The 15423-nt window shown below is 42.5% G+C and overlaps 1 protein-coding gene across 2 annotated transcripts in view; it reads right to left on the bottom strand.

The window, feature by feature from the left end:
- Positions 1-15423, bottom strand: part of sgo2 (shugoshin 2) — a 91213-nt gene that overhangs the window by 5812 nt on the left and 69978 nt on the right. For both annotated transcript variants that reach the window (XM_070876022.1, XM_070876023.1), the window contains exons 7-8: positions 11675-13909; positions 4825-4981 (exon numbers count right to left, since the gene is read on the bottom strand). In XM_070876022.1, coding sequence (XP_070732123.1) covers positions 4825-4981; positions 11675-13909 — 2392 coding nt within the window. The remainder of the gene's footprint in view (positions 1-4824; positions 4982-11674; positions 13910-15423) is intronic.

Below are 15423 nucleotides of genomic sequence, written 5' to 3'. Positions count from 1 at the left end.
TCCCTCCTAATTGAACCCTTTGTCCTCCTCTGCTGAATTCTAAATTTCTCCCAGTCCTCAGGTTTGCTGCTTTTTCTGGCCAATTTTATATGCCTCTTCCTTGGATTTAACACTATCCTTAATTTCTCTTGTTCGCCACTGTTGAGCCACCTTCCCCATTTTATTTTTACTCCAGACAGGAATGTACAATTGCCGAAGTTCATCCATGTGATCTTTAAATGTTTGCCATTGCCTATCCACAATCAACCCTTTAAGTATCATTCGCCAGTCTATTCTAGCCAATTCACATCATACCATCAAAGTTACCTTTCCTTAAATTCAAGACCCTAGTTTCTGAATTAACTGTCACACTCCTCCTTAATAAAAAATTCTACCATATTATGGTCACACTTCCCCAAGGGGCCTCAAGAAGATTGCTAATTAGTCCTTTCGCATTACACATCACCCAATCTAGGATGGCCAGCCCTCTAGTTGGTTCCTTGACATATTGGTCTAAAAAACCATCCCTAATACACTCCAGGAAATCCTCCTCCACCATATTGCTACCAGTTTGGTCAGCCCAATCTATATGTAGATTAAAGTCGTCCGTGATAGCTGCTGTACCTTTATTGCACGCATCCCTAATTTCTTGTTTGATGCTGTCCCCAACCTCACTACTACTGTTTGGTGGTCTGTACACCTCCCACTAGCATTTTCTGCCCTTTGGTATTCCACAGCTCTACCCATACAGATTCCACATCATCCAAGCTAATGTCCTTCCTTACTATTGCGTTAATTTCCTCTTTAACCAGCAACGCTACCCCACCTCCTTTTCCTTTCTGTCTATCCTTCCTGGATGTTGAGTTCCCAGCCTTAGTCACGCTGGAGTCATGTCTCCGTAATCCCAATTATATCATATTCGTTAATAGCTGCTGCGCAGTTAATTCGTCCACCTTATTACGAATACTCCTCATCGAGGCACAGAGCCTTCAGGCTTGTCTTTTTAAACACACTTTTCCCCTTTTAGAATTTTGCTGTAATTGGCCCTTTTTGATTTTTGCCTTGGGTTTTTCTGCCCTCCACTTTTACTATTCTTTCAATCATTTGCTTCTGCCCCCATTCTACTTCCCTCGGTCTTCCTGCATAGATTCCCACCTCCTGCCATATTAGTTTAACCCCTCCCCAACAGCACTCGCAAACACTCCCCCTAGGACATTGGTTCCAGTCCTGCCCAGGTGCAGACCATCCGGTTTGTACTCGTCCCACCTTCCCCAGAACCGGTTCCAATGTCCCAGGAATTTGAATTCCTCCCTCCTGCACCACTCTTCAAGCCACATATTCATCTTAGTCAGAGTAGGAATTGCAGGATAGCTATCACGTGGCACTGGTAGTAATCCTTAGATTACTACCTTTTGAGGTCCTGCTTTTTAATTTAACACCTAGCTCCCTAAATTCAGCTTGTAGGACCTCATCCCGTTTTTTTACCCATATGCACCGTGACCAACTGGCTGTTCACCCTCCCCCTCCAAAATGTCCTGCAGCTGCTCAGAGACATCTTTGACCCTTGCACCAGGGAGGCAACATACCATCCTGGAGTCTCTATTGCGGCCGCAGAAACGTGTATCTATTCCCCTTGCAATAGAATCCCTTACCACTATAGCTCTCCCACTCTTTTTCCTGCCCTCCTGTGCAGCAGGGCCATGGTGCCACGAACTTGGCTGCTGCTGACCTCCCCCAATGAGTCTCTTCCCCCCCCCCCCCCCCCCCCCCCAAAACAGCACCCAAGGTGGTGTATCCGTTTTGGAGGGGGATGACCGCAGGGAACCCCTGCACTACCTTCCTTCCACTGCTCTGCCTGATGGTCACCCATTCCCTATCTGCCTGAGTAACCTTTACCTGCGGTGTGATCAACTCACTAAAGGTGCTATTCACAATATCCTCAGCATCACGGATGCTCCAGAGTGAACCCATGCGCAGCTCCAGTGCCACAATGTGGTCTGTCAGGAGCTGCAGCTGGATGCACTTCCCGCACATGTAGTCGTTGCAGTATTGTGTGCAGTTTTAAGCATCACCATTGGAAAGACATTGAAGCAATAGAAAAGATACAGCATAGATTCACCAACAACTTGTATTTATACAACAGTGAAACATCCCAAAGCACTTCAGAGGAGTATTGAGAAAACAATTTGACACCGAGCCACATAAGAAATTAAGGCAGGTGACCAAAAGCTTGGTCAGAGGTAAGTTTTAAGGATTGTCTTGAAGCATGAAAGTAGTAAAGAGGCATGGGGTTTAGGCAGGGAATTCCAGAGCTTGAGGCCTAGGCAACAGCAGGTACGGGCACTAATGGTTGAGCAATTATCAGGGATGCTCGAGGGCAGAATTAGAGGAGTGCAGACCGGGGGGGTGGGGGGGTAGATTAGAGGTAGGGAGGAGCGAGGCCGAGGAGGTGATTTGAAAATAAATGAGAATTTTGAAATTGGCTCCCGGTTAAGCAACACCTCAATGTAGGTCAGCGAGCACAGGGGTGATGGGTGAGCGGGACTTGGTGCAAGTTAGGACACGGGCTGCTGAGTTTTGGATCACCTCTAGTTTACGTAAGGTAGAATGTGGGAGGCCAGCCAAAAGTGTTGGAATAGTCAAGTCTAGAGCTAACAAAGGCATGGATGAGGGCTACAGCAGCGCATGAGCTGGGACAAAGTTACGGAGGTGGAAATAGGCCATCTTAATTATGCGCTGGATATGTGGTCGAAAGCTCATTTCAGGGTCAAATATGACACCAAGGTTGCAAAGTGTGGTTCAGCCTCACAGAAGTTGGGGAGAGGGATGGAGTCAATGGTGGGGACTGAAAGCAATGGCTTCGGTTCAACTAGGGAATATGAAGGATGTGTAAAATTGGGGCAATTTTCATTAAAACAAATTCCAGGGTGATGTGGAAGGTGTTTAAAATTGTGAAGGGATGAGAGTTGAAACACTTATTCCAGTAGTGAGGGGTCGAGAATGAGGGGCTTAAATACAAGATTTAGAACCTCTACTATTTTTAATAATCTGGATGTAGGTGTTATTAAGATCTGTGTGAGTGTTAGAACTGTAGATGATTGCCTGTGTTGGGAAATTGGGCTCAAAACTGGAAAATGACTAACCTAGATATCTGTATGTGAGCAGGGAAAATGCTGAACATTCATACACCGGTCAGGGAAAGCCATTAAAGATGGTAGAGGTAGAAAAAGATTTGGGCATTCTAGTGCACACATCCTTTAAAAGGTACATAAGCAATGCTGTGCAGCGATACCTAGAGCAAATTGGGTGTTTGGGTGTATCCATAGGACAATTGAGTACAAGATGAAGCGTACTGTTGTCCTTGTACAAGACTTCACTCGGGCTACATTTGGAATACTGTGTCCAGTTTTGGTCTCCTCACATGGTGGGTGATAGAGACTTAAGAGGGAAGCATAGGTGGGCCACTAGACTAATTCTCAATCTAAAGCATCTTGGTTATCAAGATAGGCTAAGAGTTTGGACTCTACACTTAAGCGTAGACTTTGGGGTGGCGGGGAAATGTGTTTGAGGTTTACAAGATAATGAAGGGAATAAATTGTGTTCCAGCTGACAGTTTATTTCATTTAATAGGTTAGGCAGGATCAGGGGGTCACAAATTTTAAGCTGTACAAGACTAGATCTAGGTTAGATGTCAAGCGGTGGTTGAGAATTGAGGACCTAGTGTGGATGTAAATTCACTGAATTCCTTCGAGAGCTGGATTTGTTTCTGGCTGGGGCGGAGATTACCTCTTATAGAAGGTAGGTACTGCAGGAAATTCAGGGTCAGAGCGATCTCCTGTTCTAGTTTTGATCGCCTAGGTGGGTTAGAGGAATTTCCCAGATTTTTCCTCAAGTGGCCTGGGTTTATCTTTTTTTTTGCCTCTCCTAGGAGATCACGTGGTTTTGGGTAGAGCAAATATGTTGTGAAACAAGGTATTGCAATTGTGTGGGACAGGCTTGAATGTCATTGTACATTCGTAACAAAGTAAAAAAAAACTAACAGGTTATGAGGCAGTGGAATGCATTGCTAGAGTTATGGATTAAAGCAGATAACATGTCAACTGTTCAGAATAGTTTGGATTGGTGGCTGAAGGAAAGGAGATACAGGGTGGGCACAAGAAATTAGGACTACTGCTCATGAGGGATAAAAACCAACACTGACTAGTTGGGCTGAATGGCCTGGTTCCATGTTATAATTTCGATGTACGACCCTACATTGTGCTATGTTACAAGAGGCAATTCTTGCAGTGTGAAACTGAAATCCAGTGCTCGCAAACACTACCTCTCCCAAGGCTTGATTTTTCCAACGTTAGTCTCTACATGGATGAGATGGTATCAAGTTAAAGCAATCGGATGAGCTGTCTCTTGAGCCATACCTTTTCTGGTTGATTAATTTAATCTAAGCTTTAACTTACAAGTGCACCTATCAGCATCAGGAATAAAAATGGTTCTATCAGGATTGACTACAGGTAACAATGCCTTGAACCACTTGGCATTGCAAAAATGTTTTTGGTCTCCATAGACCCCATCTACTATTGAGGCAACATCTGCAATCTCTAATTTTTTTTTAAACATGACCTTTCCTGCAGAAACCATGCAATCTTTCTCTACAGTATCTGTAAAAGACTGATCCTTTGCCTAGGCATTTTAATTCCAACCAGAGTTGGAATCTTTGTACAAACGGATCTGAGACATTTAAAAACATATTCCCCAAGTTTGGGAGAAAAAATAATTCTGGATATGAATTTGATTCAATATGCAGAGAATTTGGCTTTTGAAGTAGCAAACCCAACAAAATTCACATACCTGTGGAGTGGTGGCTCTTTGTAATTTAATCTTGTAGCTCTACGTTTACTGCGTAAAGTCAGAATCCCTCGTTTTCCTTCAGAGAGTTGTGACTGAAGTTCAAGTTTGCTAGGAGTTACATTTGTCACATCTTTAAAGACTTTGTATTCATTCTTCCCTGTTGAAGAAATGAGGGGAAAAAAATCTAATTTTATGGTTGCTATAGGTACAAGTTACAACACTATTAGGTCTTTAAAAATATTTACATTTAATGATGCAATCTAGTAGAGATTAGGGAAAGATGCAAAAGAATGAGAAAATCAAAGGTTACAAGTTGTTCAAGACCATTAGCATAACATTATCTTTGAAAGGGAAGATCATATGGGTAGTGAGAGTTGCTAATTGATTCCACTAGAACACTCCTGGTGTAGATTCAAGATCGAACACTTTATGGGAAAAAAAGACTTATTGGCAGACCAAATATGAAGTGGCGTTTTTGTTTTTCATAAAGAAACGTGCAAAGACAAACAGCAAGCTGAGATGTCAGCAATATCAAGATTGGTCACAACTCTATGGCACTGTAAACAGAACCAAATAACTTGCAATTGAGGTTGCTCTGCCATTACTAATGAATAAAAGGGAATTAATTGGGAAAAATAAGGCAGCAATTGCCTTGACTAATATTGTGGAAACACTGGTCTCAAGTTCATGTACTCAAGTCTACATAAACAATAGTTCAGTAATTCATACTTTATTTGATTAGTTTATAGCTCAGTTGCCATGCAGTGTGCTGCAGGAGAAGAGCAGATAGAGAATAAAATTGGTGAATTGACAAAGTGGATGGGTCTCAAAGCTTCACATTAGAATCATGCAAGTCAGGAATTCTTGAAAGTGTAAAAATGTGTTCAAGCTAGATGAGGGAGTAGTGACATTGAAAAAAAGTAAACAACTTAGGAAGCATACATCAGTGCCAGGATAATGGATGCAAAGCAAGTGCAAGGTCTGAAGAGAACCTGAAATGTGGTTGCAGCCTTTCTTTCCTGAATTGGGAGCATGGAGTTAATTAGCAAAAGACTGTTCTGAATACTTCTGGATATAAGATGTTCAGGAAAGAAGGCAGGGTGGCAGTATTGATTGAGAATAGTAGTTCTGGAAAGAGGATGTCTTGGAGTGGTCAAGGACACAATCTATTTGGTTAGAATTAAACAATAGGAGATGTCATTGAACTATGAGGTATATACTATAGGCTACCAACTAGAAGGATATATATTGGAGCAAATTTGCAGGGAAAAAACTGTAATCGAACAATGGGTTGCCTTTAAAGAAGAGATGGTTCCGGTACTGTCGAGGTACATTCCCACGAGGGAGAGAGATGGGGCAACCAAAGTTAAGAGCTCGATGGAAGACGAGAGAGAGATAGAGATAGAGATAAAGATGTCAGGTTGAGAATGCAAGTTGGAACCAGACAGAATATAGGAAAAGGAAATGGGTAAAGAGCATGAGAATAGATTGGTAGCTAACAAAAGGAATCCAAAAGTCTTCTGTAGGCATATATAGTAAACGGGTAGTAAGAGGAGTACGGCTGATTAGGAACCAAAAAGGAGACTTGCACATGGAGGCAGAGGGCATAACTGAGGTACAAACAGAGTACTTTGCATCTGTCTTTACCAAAGAAGATGCTGCCAAAGTTAATGAAAATGGTGGTAGTTGAGATACTGGATGGGCTTAAAAATTGAGGTACTAGAAAGGCTGGCTATACTTTAAGTCACTAGCACTAGATGGGCTGCATCCAAGGATGCCGAGGAAAATAAAAGGTGGAAATTGTGGAGGCACCGGCCATAATCTTCCTTAGATATGAGAGCGGTGCCAGAGTTCTGGAGAATTGCAAATGTTATACCCTTATTCAAAAAAAGGGTGCAAAGATAGACCCAGCAACTACAGGGCCGTCAGTTTAACCTCAGTTGTGGGGAAGCTTTTAGAAACGATAATTCGGGACAAAGTTAGCAGTCACTTGGACAAGTGTGGATTAATTAAGGAAAGCCAGCACTGATTTGTTAAAAGGCAATTAGCATTTAACTAACTTGATGAGGTTTTTTGATAAGGTCAATGAGGTTGATGTGGTGTCCATGGACTTCCAAAAGGTGTTGATAAAGTGCCTCTTAATAGGCTTGCCAGCAAACTTGAAGCCCATGGAATAAAGGACAGTGGCAGCATGGATACAAGATTGGCTAAGTGACAGGAAAGAGAGAGTCGTGGTGAATGGTTGTTTTTCAGAAGGTATAGAGTTGTGTTCCCCAGGGATCAGTACTAGGACCATTGCTTTTCTTGATATTAATGATGTGGTATACAGGGCACAATTTCAAAATTTGCAGATGACACTAAACTTGGCAGTATAGTGAACAATGAGGAGGATACTAATAGACTTCAAGGAGGACCGAGCAGAGGAATGGGCAGAGACATGGCAGATGAAATTTAACAGAAAAATGCAAAGTAGGAAGAACAAGGAGAAGCAATATAAACAAAATGGTACAATTCTAAAGGGGGTATATGAACAGAGACCTGGGGGTATATGAACAGAGACCTGGGGGTATATGTGCACAAATCTTTGAAGGTGGCAGGGCAGGTCGAGAAAGCAGTTTTAAAAAAAAAATACAACTGGATCCTGGGCTTTAGAAAGAGGCAGTGTAGAAGAGCAAGGAAGTTATGAACCACCTTTACAAAACACTGGTCCGACCTCAACTGGAGTATTGTTCAATTCAGGGCACAGTACTTTAGGAAGGATGTGAAGAGAGGGTGCAGAAAAGATTTACAAGAACGGTTACGTGGATAGACTGGAGATGCTGGGGTGTACTTCTTGGATCAGAGAAGGTTGAGAGGAGATTTTAAGGGTGTTCAAAATCATGAGTGGTCTGCAGAGAGAGAAAAACTATTACTATTGACAGAAGGGTAGAGAACTAGAGGACACACATTTAAAGGTGATTAGCAGAAGAACCAAAAAGGCGACATAAGGAAAACACTTTTTATGCAGCGAGTGGTTAGGATCTGGAATGCACTGCAAGAAAGGGTGGTGGAGGCAGATTCAATTCTGGCTTTCAAAAGAGGCAGATGTATACCATCTGCAAGGAGCACAGCAGCAACTTGCTCAGGCATCTTAAACAGCACCTCCCAAACCCACTACCGCTACCACCTTCTAAGGACATGGGCAGCAAGTGCATGGGAACACGATCACCTCTAACATAGTGACTTGGAAATATATTGCCATTCCTTAATTGTCACCGAGTCAAAATCCTGGAACTCCCTCCCTAATAGCACTATGGGGGTACCTTCACCACACTGATTGCAGTAATTCAAGAAGGTGGCTCACCACCCAAGGGCAATTGGAGGTGTGGAACAAATGCTGGCCTTGTCAACGACACCTATATCCCAGGAAAGAAAGGAAAAGATCCAGGCTGACTTGACCAGCTTACCACCAACCCGCTTGAAATCTTGATGACCATTTTGGACTGTCGCCAAAGCCTCTGACTGATGACGAAATGGAAGAACTGTGACATATCAATGGATTCTTTATAGAGGACCCCACAATACAACCTGAAGGATTAAACCTTCCTCACAAACAGCAGACAACAATCAACCGTTTCAGAACCGGTCACGGCAGATGCTACCACCTTCTCCATGGATGGAAAATTAAAGCATCCCTATCACGCAACTGCGGAGCTCCTAATCAGACCTTGGAGCACATTGAGCACTGCCCTCAGTAAATTCGCAGGCTGCCTACAAGATATCCACAATTACATCAGAAGCTTTGGCCTGGATATCTTCCTTGGGTATTGATATTTTATTTAATTTTTGCTCATCTTAGGCAGTCCCTCAGAATTGAGGAAGACTTACTTCTACTCCTGAAGTGAGTTCTTTGGTGGCGGAACAGTCCAATATGAGCGCCACAGACTGTCACAGGTGGAACAGATAATCAGAGGGAAGGGGTGGGTGGAACTGGTTTGCCGCATGCTCTTTCCGCTGCCAGCGCTTGATTTCTGCACGCTCTCGGCGTTGAGACTCTGCTCAACGCCCTCCCGGATGCACTTTCTCCACTTAGAGCGGTCTTTGGCCAGGGACTCCCAGGTGTCAGTGGTGAAGTTGCACTTTCCGGGAAGCTTTGAGGGTGTCCTTGTAATGTTTCTGCTGCCCACCTTTGGCTCGTTTGCTGTGAAGGAGCTCCGCATAGAGCACTTACTTTGGGAATCTCGAGTCTGGCATGCGAATTATGTGGTCTGCCCAGCGAAGCTGATGTGTGGTTAATGCTTCAATGCTGGGGATGTTGGCCTGGACGAGGGCACAAATGTTGGTGCGCCTGTCCTCCCAGGGGATTTGTAGCATCTTGGAGAAATCTCCAGCGATTTTAGGTGACTTCTGTTCATCGTCTATGCCTCAGCCATACAGGAGGGCCCTGTAGACCATGAGCTTGGTGATAGATTTGAGGGCCTGGTCTTTGAACACTCTTCTTAAGGCTGCACTGGAGGCGGTATTTAATCTCCGCATCAATATCTGTTTTTGTTGATGAGGATCCCGAAGCATGGGAAATGGTCCATGTGGGAGGAAGGTTTACATGTGACTTGGTCGTTGTCTTTTGTATGATAGTAGCAAAAATTAGATCATGTCCACTGTGTCCCGTAGGGGACAAAATCCGCACTGTAACTCCGGGTTGAGATCCTCGGCCAAAGAGAGAAGATGGTGCAGCAAAACATTACAGGCGGCTCAAGGCTGAGGTCCAATAAAAAACCTGGGACCTAAAGAACAGGTAGTGGATGGAGAAAGCACAGGAGATACAACAATTGGCTGACAGCCACGATATGCAAGGATTCTTCATCAGTCAAGGCCACCTACGGTCCAAACTCCCAAGGCCCCATCCCACTGCTGGCCAAGAACAGGGAAACACATCAAGGTCACCAATGCTGTCTGGGCCCGCTGGAAGGAGCACTTTGAAGATCTCCTCAAATCGAGACTCTGCCTTTGACTCGAGTGTTCTCAACTTCATCCTTCAGTATGCGACTCGCCACCACCTCAGTGAAACCCCAACATTGCACGAGGTAGGAAAAGCCATAAAACAGCTCAAGAACAAGGCGGCTATAGGAGCAGATGGAAGTCCTGCTGAGGCGCTAAATTATGGGGGAGAGGCGCTGTTGGCGCAGATACATGACCTCAGCTGGAGGGAGGAGAGCATGCCGGGAGATCTGAGAGATCGTGACCATCTTTAAAAAAGGGGACAAGTCTGACTGCGGCAATTACAGGGGAATATCCCTGCTATCAGCCACTGGGAAGGTTCTCGCTAGAGTTCTCAACAGTCTTCTCCCTATGGCCGAGGAGCTCCTCTCGGAGTCTATGCGGATTTTGTCCCCTACGGGGCACAACGGACATGATCTAATTTTTGCTACTATCATACAAAAGACAATGACCAAGTCACATGTAAACCTTCCTCCCACGAGAAATTTTTCCCTACCATATCTGTTTGTAGTCAATGGAGTCACTGCAGAGCGCCCAATACTCTAGACCATTATTTGGACTATTCATTTTGTCTTTTGGATGTCTCAAGTGATGAGTCCCCCAACATCGTTCTGCAATGGCTGACCACAATTTACTTATGTCTCATACCTTATGGCCATTGATAAGTCTACTTGGTTCTTCAGTTCAGTTATGATCAAGAGTAAGTGCCCTCATCACCAGCAGCCGATTTTATTTATTGTTGAAGATTTTTCTGTCTCTTCTCTCTCTCATCATCCCACCTTTCTTTATATTGCTTTTTGTACATGACTTTATACATATTCCAGTTTAGACTCTGCCTGTCACAGTAAGGATTCTTCAATTGGATTGCTTGAAGAGACATACTGTTGCACGCACTGTTCATAAAGGTCCCACATCCCCTGTAGAGGGCATCACACTAAAAGAGCTCTCATTACTGCAAGTTGCTATGCAAAAGCTCACAAAGTCGGTATCCAGCTATAAGCATCATGAACGATGAATGATTTCCATTCCTTTGCTGCAGACCACAAAATCCAGATTGATCAACAGATGACATTTCAGTACCGTACTATGGGAATCCTGCATGGTTATAGATGCGGTCTTTTAGAGGAGACATTAAACAGAGGTCATGGTCTGCCTGTTCAGTCGGATGTAATAGTGCATATTTTCCTGGATCTGTACCCAGATGCCCTGGATCATTTGAGCACAATGAAATCAGAAAATTGGATGGGTCAGAGTGCATTTAAATGATTAGAAGAAAAGTTCCCTTAAGGCATGCACAGATTCCCATAATTTCTGATATTCACTGCATTCAGACATTCCAGTACGTATTTGGGTGCAGATTCAGGAAAATCTCCCCCAAAAAGTCCCTTAACACATCAAAGAATGGAGAGTTCTTTCAGTGTCATGCGCCACATATGCCTCCTTCCACTCTAATTCCCCTCTATCCACTATGCCCCCATATCCCTCCATTCTCTTCTCCCGCATGCATGTATGACTCTTTAAATGGATCAATGCTGTTCTGTTTCAACCACTCCCATGTGGCAGCAAGTTCCACATTGTGTGTGTAAAGAAATTCCTCATTCTTTGATAGTTTAGTGGCTATATTTTATTATGTGGAAACAGTTTCTCCACATCCATCCTATGAAATTCCTTTGTAATTTTGAAGACCGTTTACAGGTCTCTTTTCCAGAGAATAGAGCCCCAACTCATTGTTGCCACACTATCCTACGGATGTAATTCATCGTGAAGTGCTTTGGGACATCGTGAGAATGCAAAACATAGTATATACTATATGGAAGTTAAACTACTACAAGTACATGTTAGTTTAATTGTTTGACCAAAGATAAAGGCATACCTTGAACTTCTGAACACTCTGCAGTTGAAAAATCCACAGCAATATTGTCCTCTCTGGTTAGCTGCAGGACAGATTCACTGGAGTTGTTTATGCAGATTTCCCCCACAAGTTTGTGTTGGTTTTTTGGAACAGCCATCTCATCACTCTTTACGATGTAGGTGTTCTGTTCACACTGTACTGGTTCATTCTTCACTTTATACTGCAATGCATTTTTCTCTGGCACAATTGAATGGGTCGAGCCTTCAATACTTTTACAAACTACAACTGTTCTATCCAACTGTTTATTTATATTGCTAGGGTTGTCTGGAGAAATACCTGCATTCCAGTTGCAGCTTTTCTGGTTCCTCCCCTCTGAACTATTCAAGCGCTGATTAGTCTCCACTGGATACTGTTCTTCTTGTTTCTCCAGAATTAGATTTGATGAATTTTCAACATTCTTTGGCATTTTATATGCCACAGATGCCCTTTGGTCAGCTATTTCCTTCATATTACCTAGTGAAGCTTTAGAAGTTCCATTGATCTCTTTTGTACTAGGAAAATATTCAGCAATCCTGTACTGTTCTTCAATTAGTTTAGAGAAACTTCCTTCAACAATCTTGTGCTGTTTACAAACCACAAACGTTCTTCGGTCAGTCTTGCTCTTTTTATTGACGATGTCTTTTTCTGAGGCATTACAACTCTTGTTGCTCTCTTCCAGACTACCCAGGCATTCACCTATCACCATTTCATGCTGTTCTTTACATCCCTTCTGCTTGGATGAATGTTTGTGTCTTGCAGACACTACAATCATCCTTCGGCAAATTATATCACTTGCATTGCCAACTTTTAGGTTACCTATATGCTCATCATCTTCATGCTCTTTGTCTTTCTGCTGTAATACTGATTTTGATGAACATTCTTCAACAGTCTTGTGCTGTTTACACACAAGTGTCCTTTGTCTAACCTTGCCTTTATTACCAATATTTTCTTCTGAAGCATTACAGGTCCTGTTGCCCTCTTCTGGACTACCTGGATATTCACCCATTACCATTAAATGCTGCTTTCCAAGTTGCTCTTGTTCAGTTGGTTTAGATGAGCTTTCTTTAATGCTCTTATTCTCTTCTGCCACTACAAATGTCTTAGTCTTTTTGTTATTTAAATTCTCATAACCTTTCCAACTTGGATGATGTTCAGCTATCTCCACTTCTGCATGTTTCTGTATAACTGGATTAGATGTACTTTCTTGAATCCTTTTGTGCTTTTCCATCTGAATAAATGATCGTTGGCCAATCTTTTTGTCTACATTACAAAGGTTTTCTTGCAAAGCATTTGACATGCCATTGCTCTCTCCCACATTGTTTTGATCATTTATCTTCACTTCATAATCTCCACTATTCCACGGTACATTTAAATTAGATGAATTGTCTTTAATGCTCTTTTTCCCTTTACGAACTCTACATGTCTTTTTCTCAGTTTTTTCCTTTATCTTACCAAGGGTTTCTACTGAAGCATTTATAACCTGGCTATATTTCTCATCATGGTTTTTGTGGATATTCTTATGCACTATGCAATCATTCAGTCCATTGTTTGGAATACCAATATTGAGCTCCTCATTATCATTTATAAATCCTTGGTCAAAGACAGAAAATTCCTGAGAACATTTTCTTTGTTTCTTTTCATACACTAAAGAATCAGTGTTGCAATTCCTTTTAGCATTGTTGGAATTCTTTCTCTTAATTGGCTTTACTTTTCGCAGTGTATCCATATTTTCTGAGTGTGTTTCAATTTCCATATCATCTCTTTCAGCCTTTTCCATTCTGCCTTTTGTGGATTTAGTTGCAACAGTAACACTTTCTATCACTTTATTGGGAATTAAATTCTTTTCTGCGTCAAATACAGTCCCTTCAGGTTTCTGCAGCTCATCTGACTGTTCCTCAGTTAACAGATCTGTACTACACTTTTTTAGGTCAAAATGTGGAGAAGTGTACCGTACTGGAGTAATTACAACTTGTGGCACAATCAAACTCGTCCTGCTAAATTCACAGCTCATAGAATTTCTTGCCAATGAAGTACTGTTTTTCATGTTTAACTCCATACACATTTTAGAACTTTGAGAATGTGAATCTTTCTTTCTTAAGGTAATATTTTGATTTGCAAATATAGTCTTGCTCAGCTGAGTTCCAGGCATTTGCATTAGTGGAGCATGAACACTATTCATGGTAGATTGTCTGGAATTCTGATGTTTTGAAACACTCTCTGAAATACATATAAAAGCACAAGTACAATTTTTTTAAAAAATAACTTTCTACCGAGCTGCATACTGATGGACAACAAAACAAAGGGTCCAAATTAGTTAATGGCAAAAATTTAAAATTCATCTTCTAGTAACTTTTACTTTCCTAGTCATTCTCCACTCAACTTGCAACACCATCACTTATGCTTTCCATTGACAAAAAAGCCTGAAGCTGTAAATTGTACTCGGTTGTTAGCACTCTCACCTCAGAATTAGAAGGTTGTGGGTTCAAGTCTCATTCCCGAGACTGGAGAACATAAAAAAAAATCTAGGCCAAAAGTACAATGCAGCATTGAGGGAGTGCTGCTCAAGGTGCCATCTTTCAGATGAGACTTTAAACTGAGCCCTCTGCTCCCTCAGGTGAATGTAAAAAATCCATGGCACTATTTTGAAGAGCAGGGGAGTTATTCCCCCAAATCACTAAAAACAGATTATCTAGTCATTATCACATTGCTGTTTGTGGAACTTGTGTGCAAATTGGCTACAGCATTTCCTACATTACAACAGTGATCAAAAGTACTTCATTGGCTGTAAAGCACTGATGTCTGGAGGTTGTAAATGGCACTATATAATAAAGGCAACTGTTATTTATTTTAGTAACAACTTGCATCTATATTGCACTTTTGTAAGGTAGAAGTGTGTCCCATGGCACTTCTCAGAAGCATAATCAGAAATAAATGGACACCAAGCCAAAGGAGATATCAGGGGCGATGACCAAATGCTTGGTCAAATATACAAGTTTTAAAGAAGACTTTAAAAGCACAGAGGCAGGAGGAGAGCAGTGTTGCCAATTATTTTTTTGGGGTGCGTGGTCCCTTTAATGGGCTGCGTAGCCCAATCAAATTTCCGTACATGCAGTTTTTCCATTGAAAAGCTGGTGAGCCAGCTGTACAGGACCTCCAGACGGCTGCATAGCCACACAGTTTAATAGTAACATTGGCGGAGAGTCAAAGGGCCTTAGGTAGGGAATTGCAAAGCATAGGCCTTATGCAGCTGAAGACGTGGTTGCCAATACTGGAGAGAAGGAGGAAATGAACAAAAGGTCAAAATCATAGAAATCAAGTTGGGGGAGGATTGTAAAGCTGGAGCAGGTTACAGAGATAGGAAGGGGCAGGGCCACAATGGGATTTAAAAACAAAGATGAGAATTTTAAAATTGGAGGGGGGGAAGGGAGGGAAGAGAGAGTAAGAGACAGGAACAGGAGCCAATGTCAATCAGCAAAGACAAGGGAGATAGATGAGTGGGACTTGCTGCGGGATAGCATGTGGTCAGCAGACCTGCAGATGAGATGGAAGTTTACAGAAAGAGACTGGCCAGGAGAGCATCGAAATGGTCTGAGTCAAAGGCACATTTGAAGGTTTCAGCAGCAGATTGGCTGAGATACGGGTGGGGGTGGGCAATGTTCGAGATGAAAAGCTCAGTTTGGAATCGAGGACATGGAGAATACAAACAGTCTAGTTCAGCCTGACAATGGCCA

This window comes from Pristiophorus japonicus, chromosome 3, assembly GCF_044704955.1.
Source record: "Pristiophorus japonicus isolate sPriJap1 chromosome 3, sPriJap1.hap1, whole genome shotgun sequence".
In the NCBI taxonomy this organism is placed as follows: domain Eukaryota; kingdom Metazoa; phylum Chordata; class Chondrichthyes; family Pristiophoridae; genus Pristiophorus; species Pristiophorus japonicus.
This window is presented reverse-complemented; position numbering and strand designations above follow the sequence as displayed.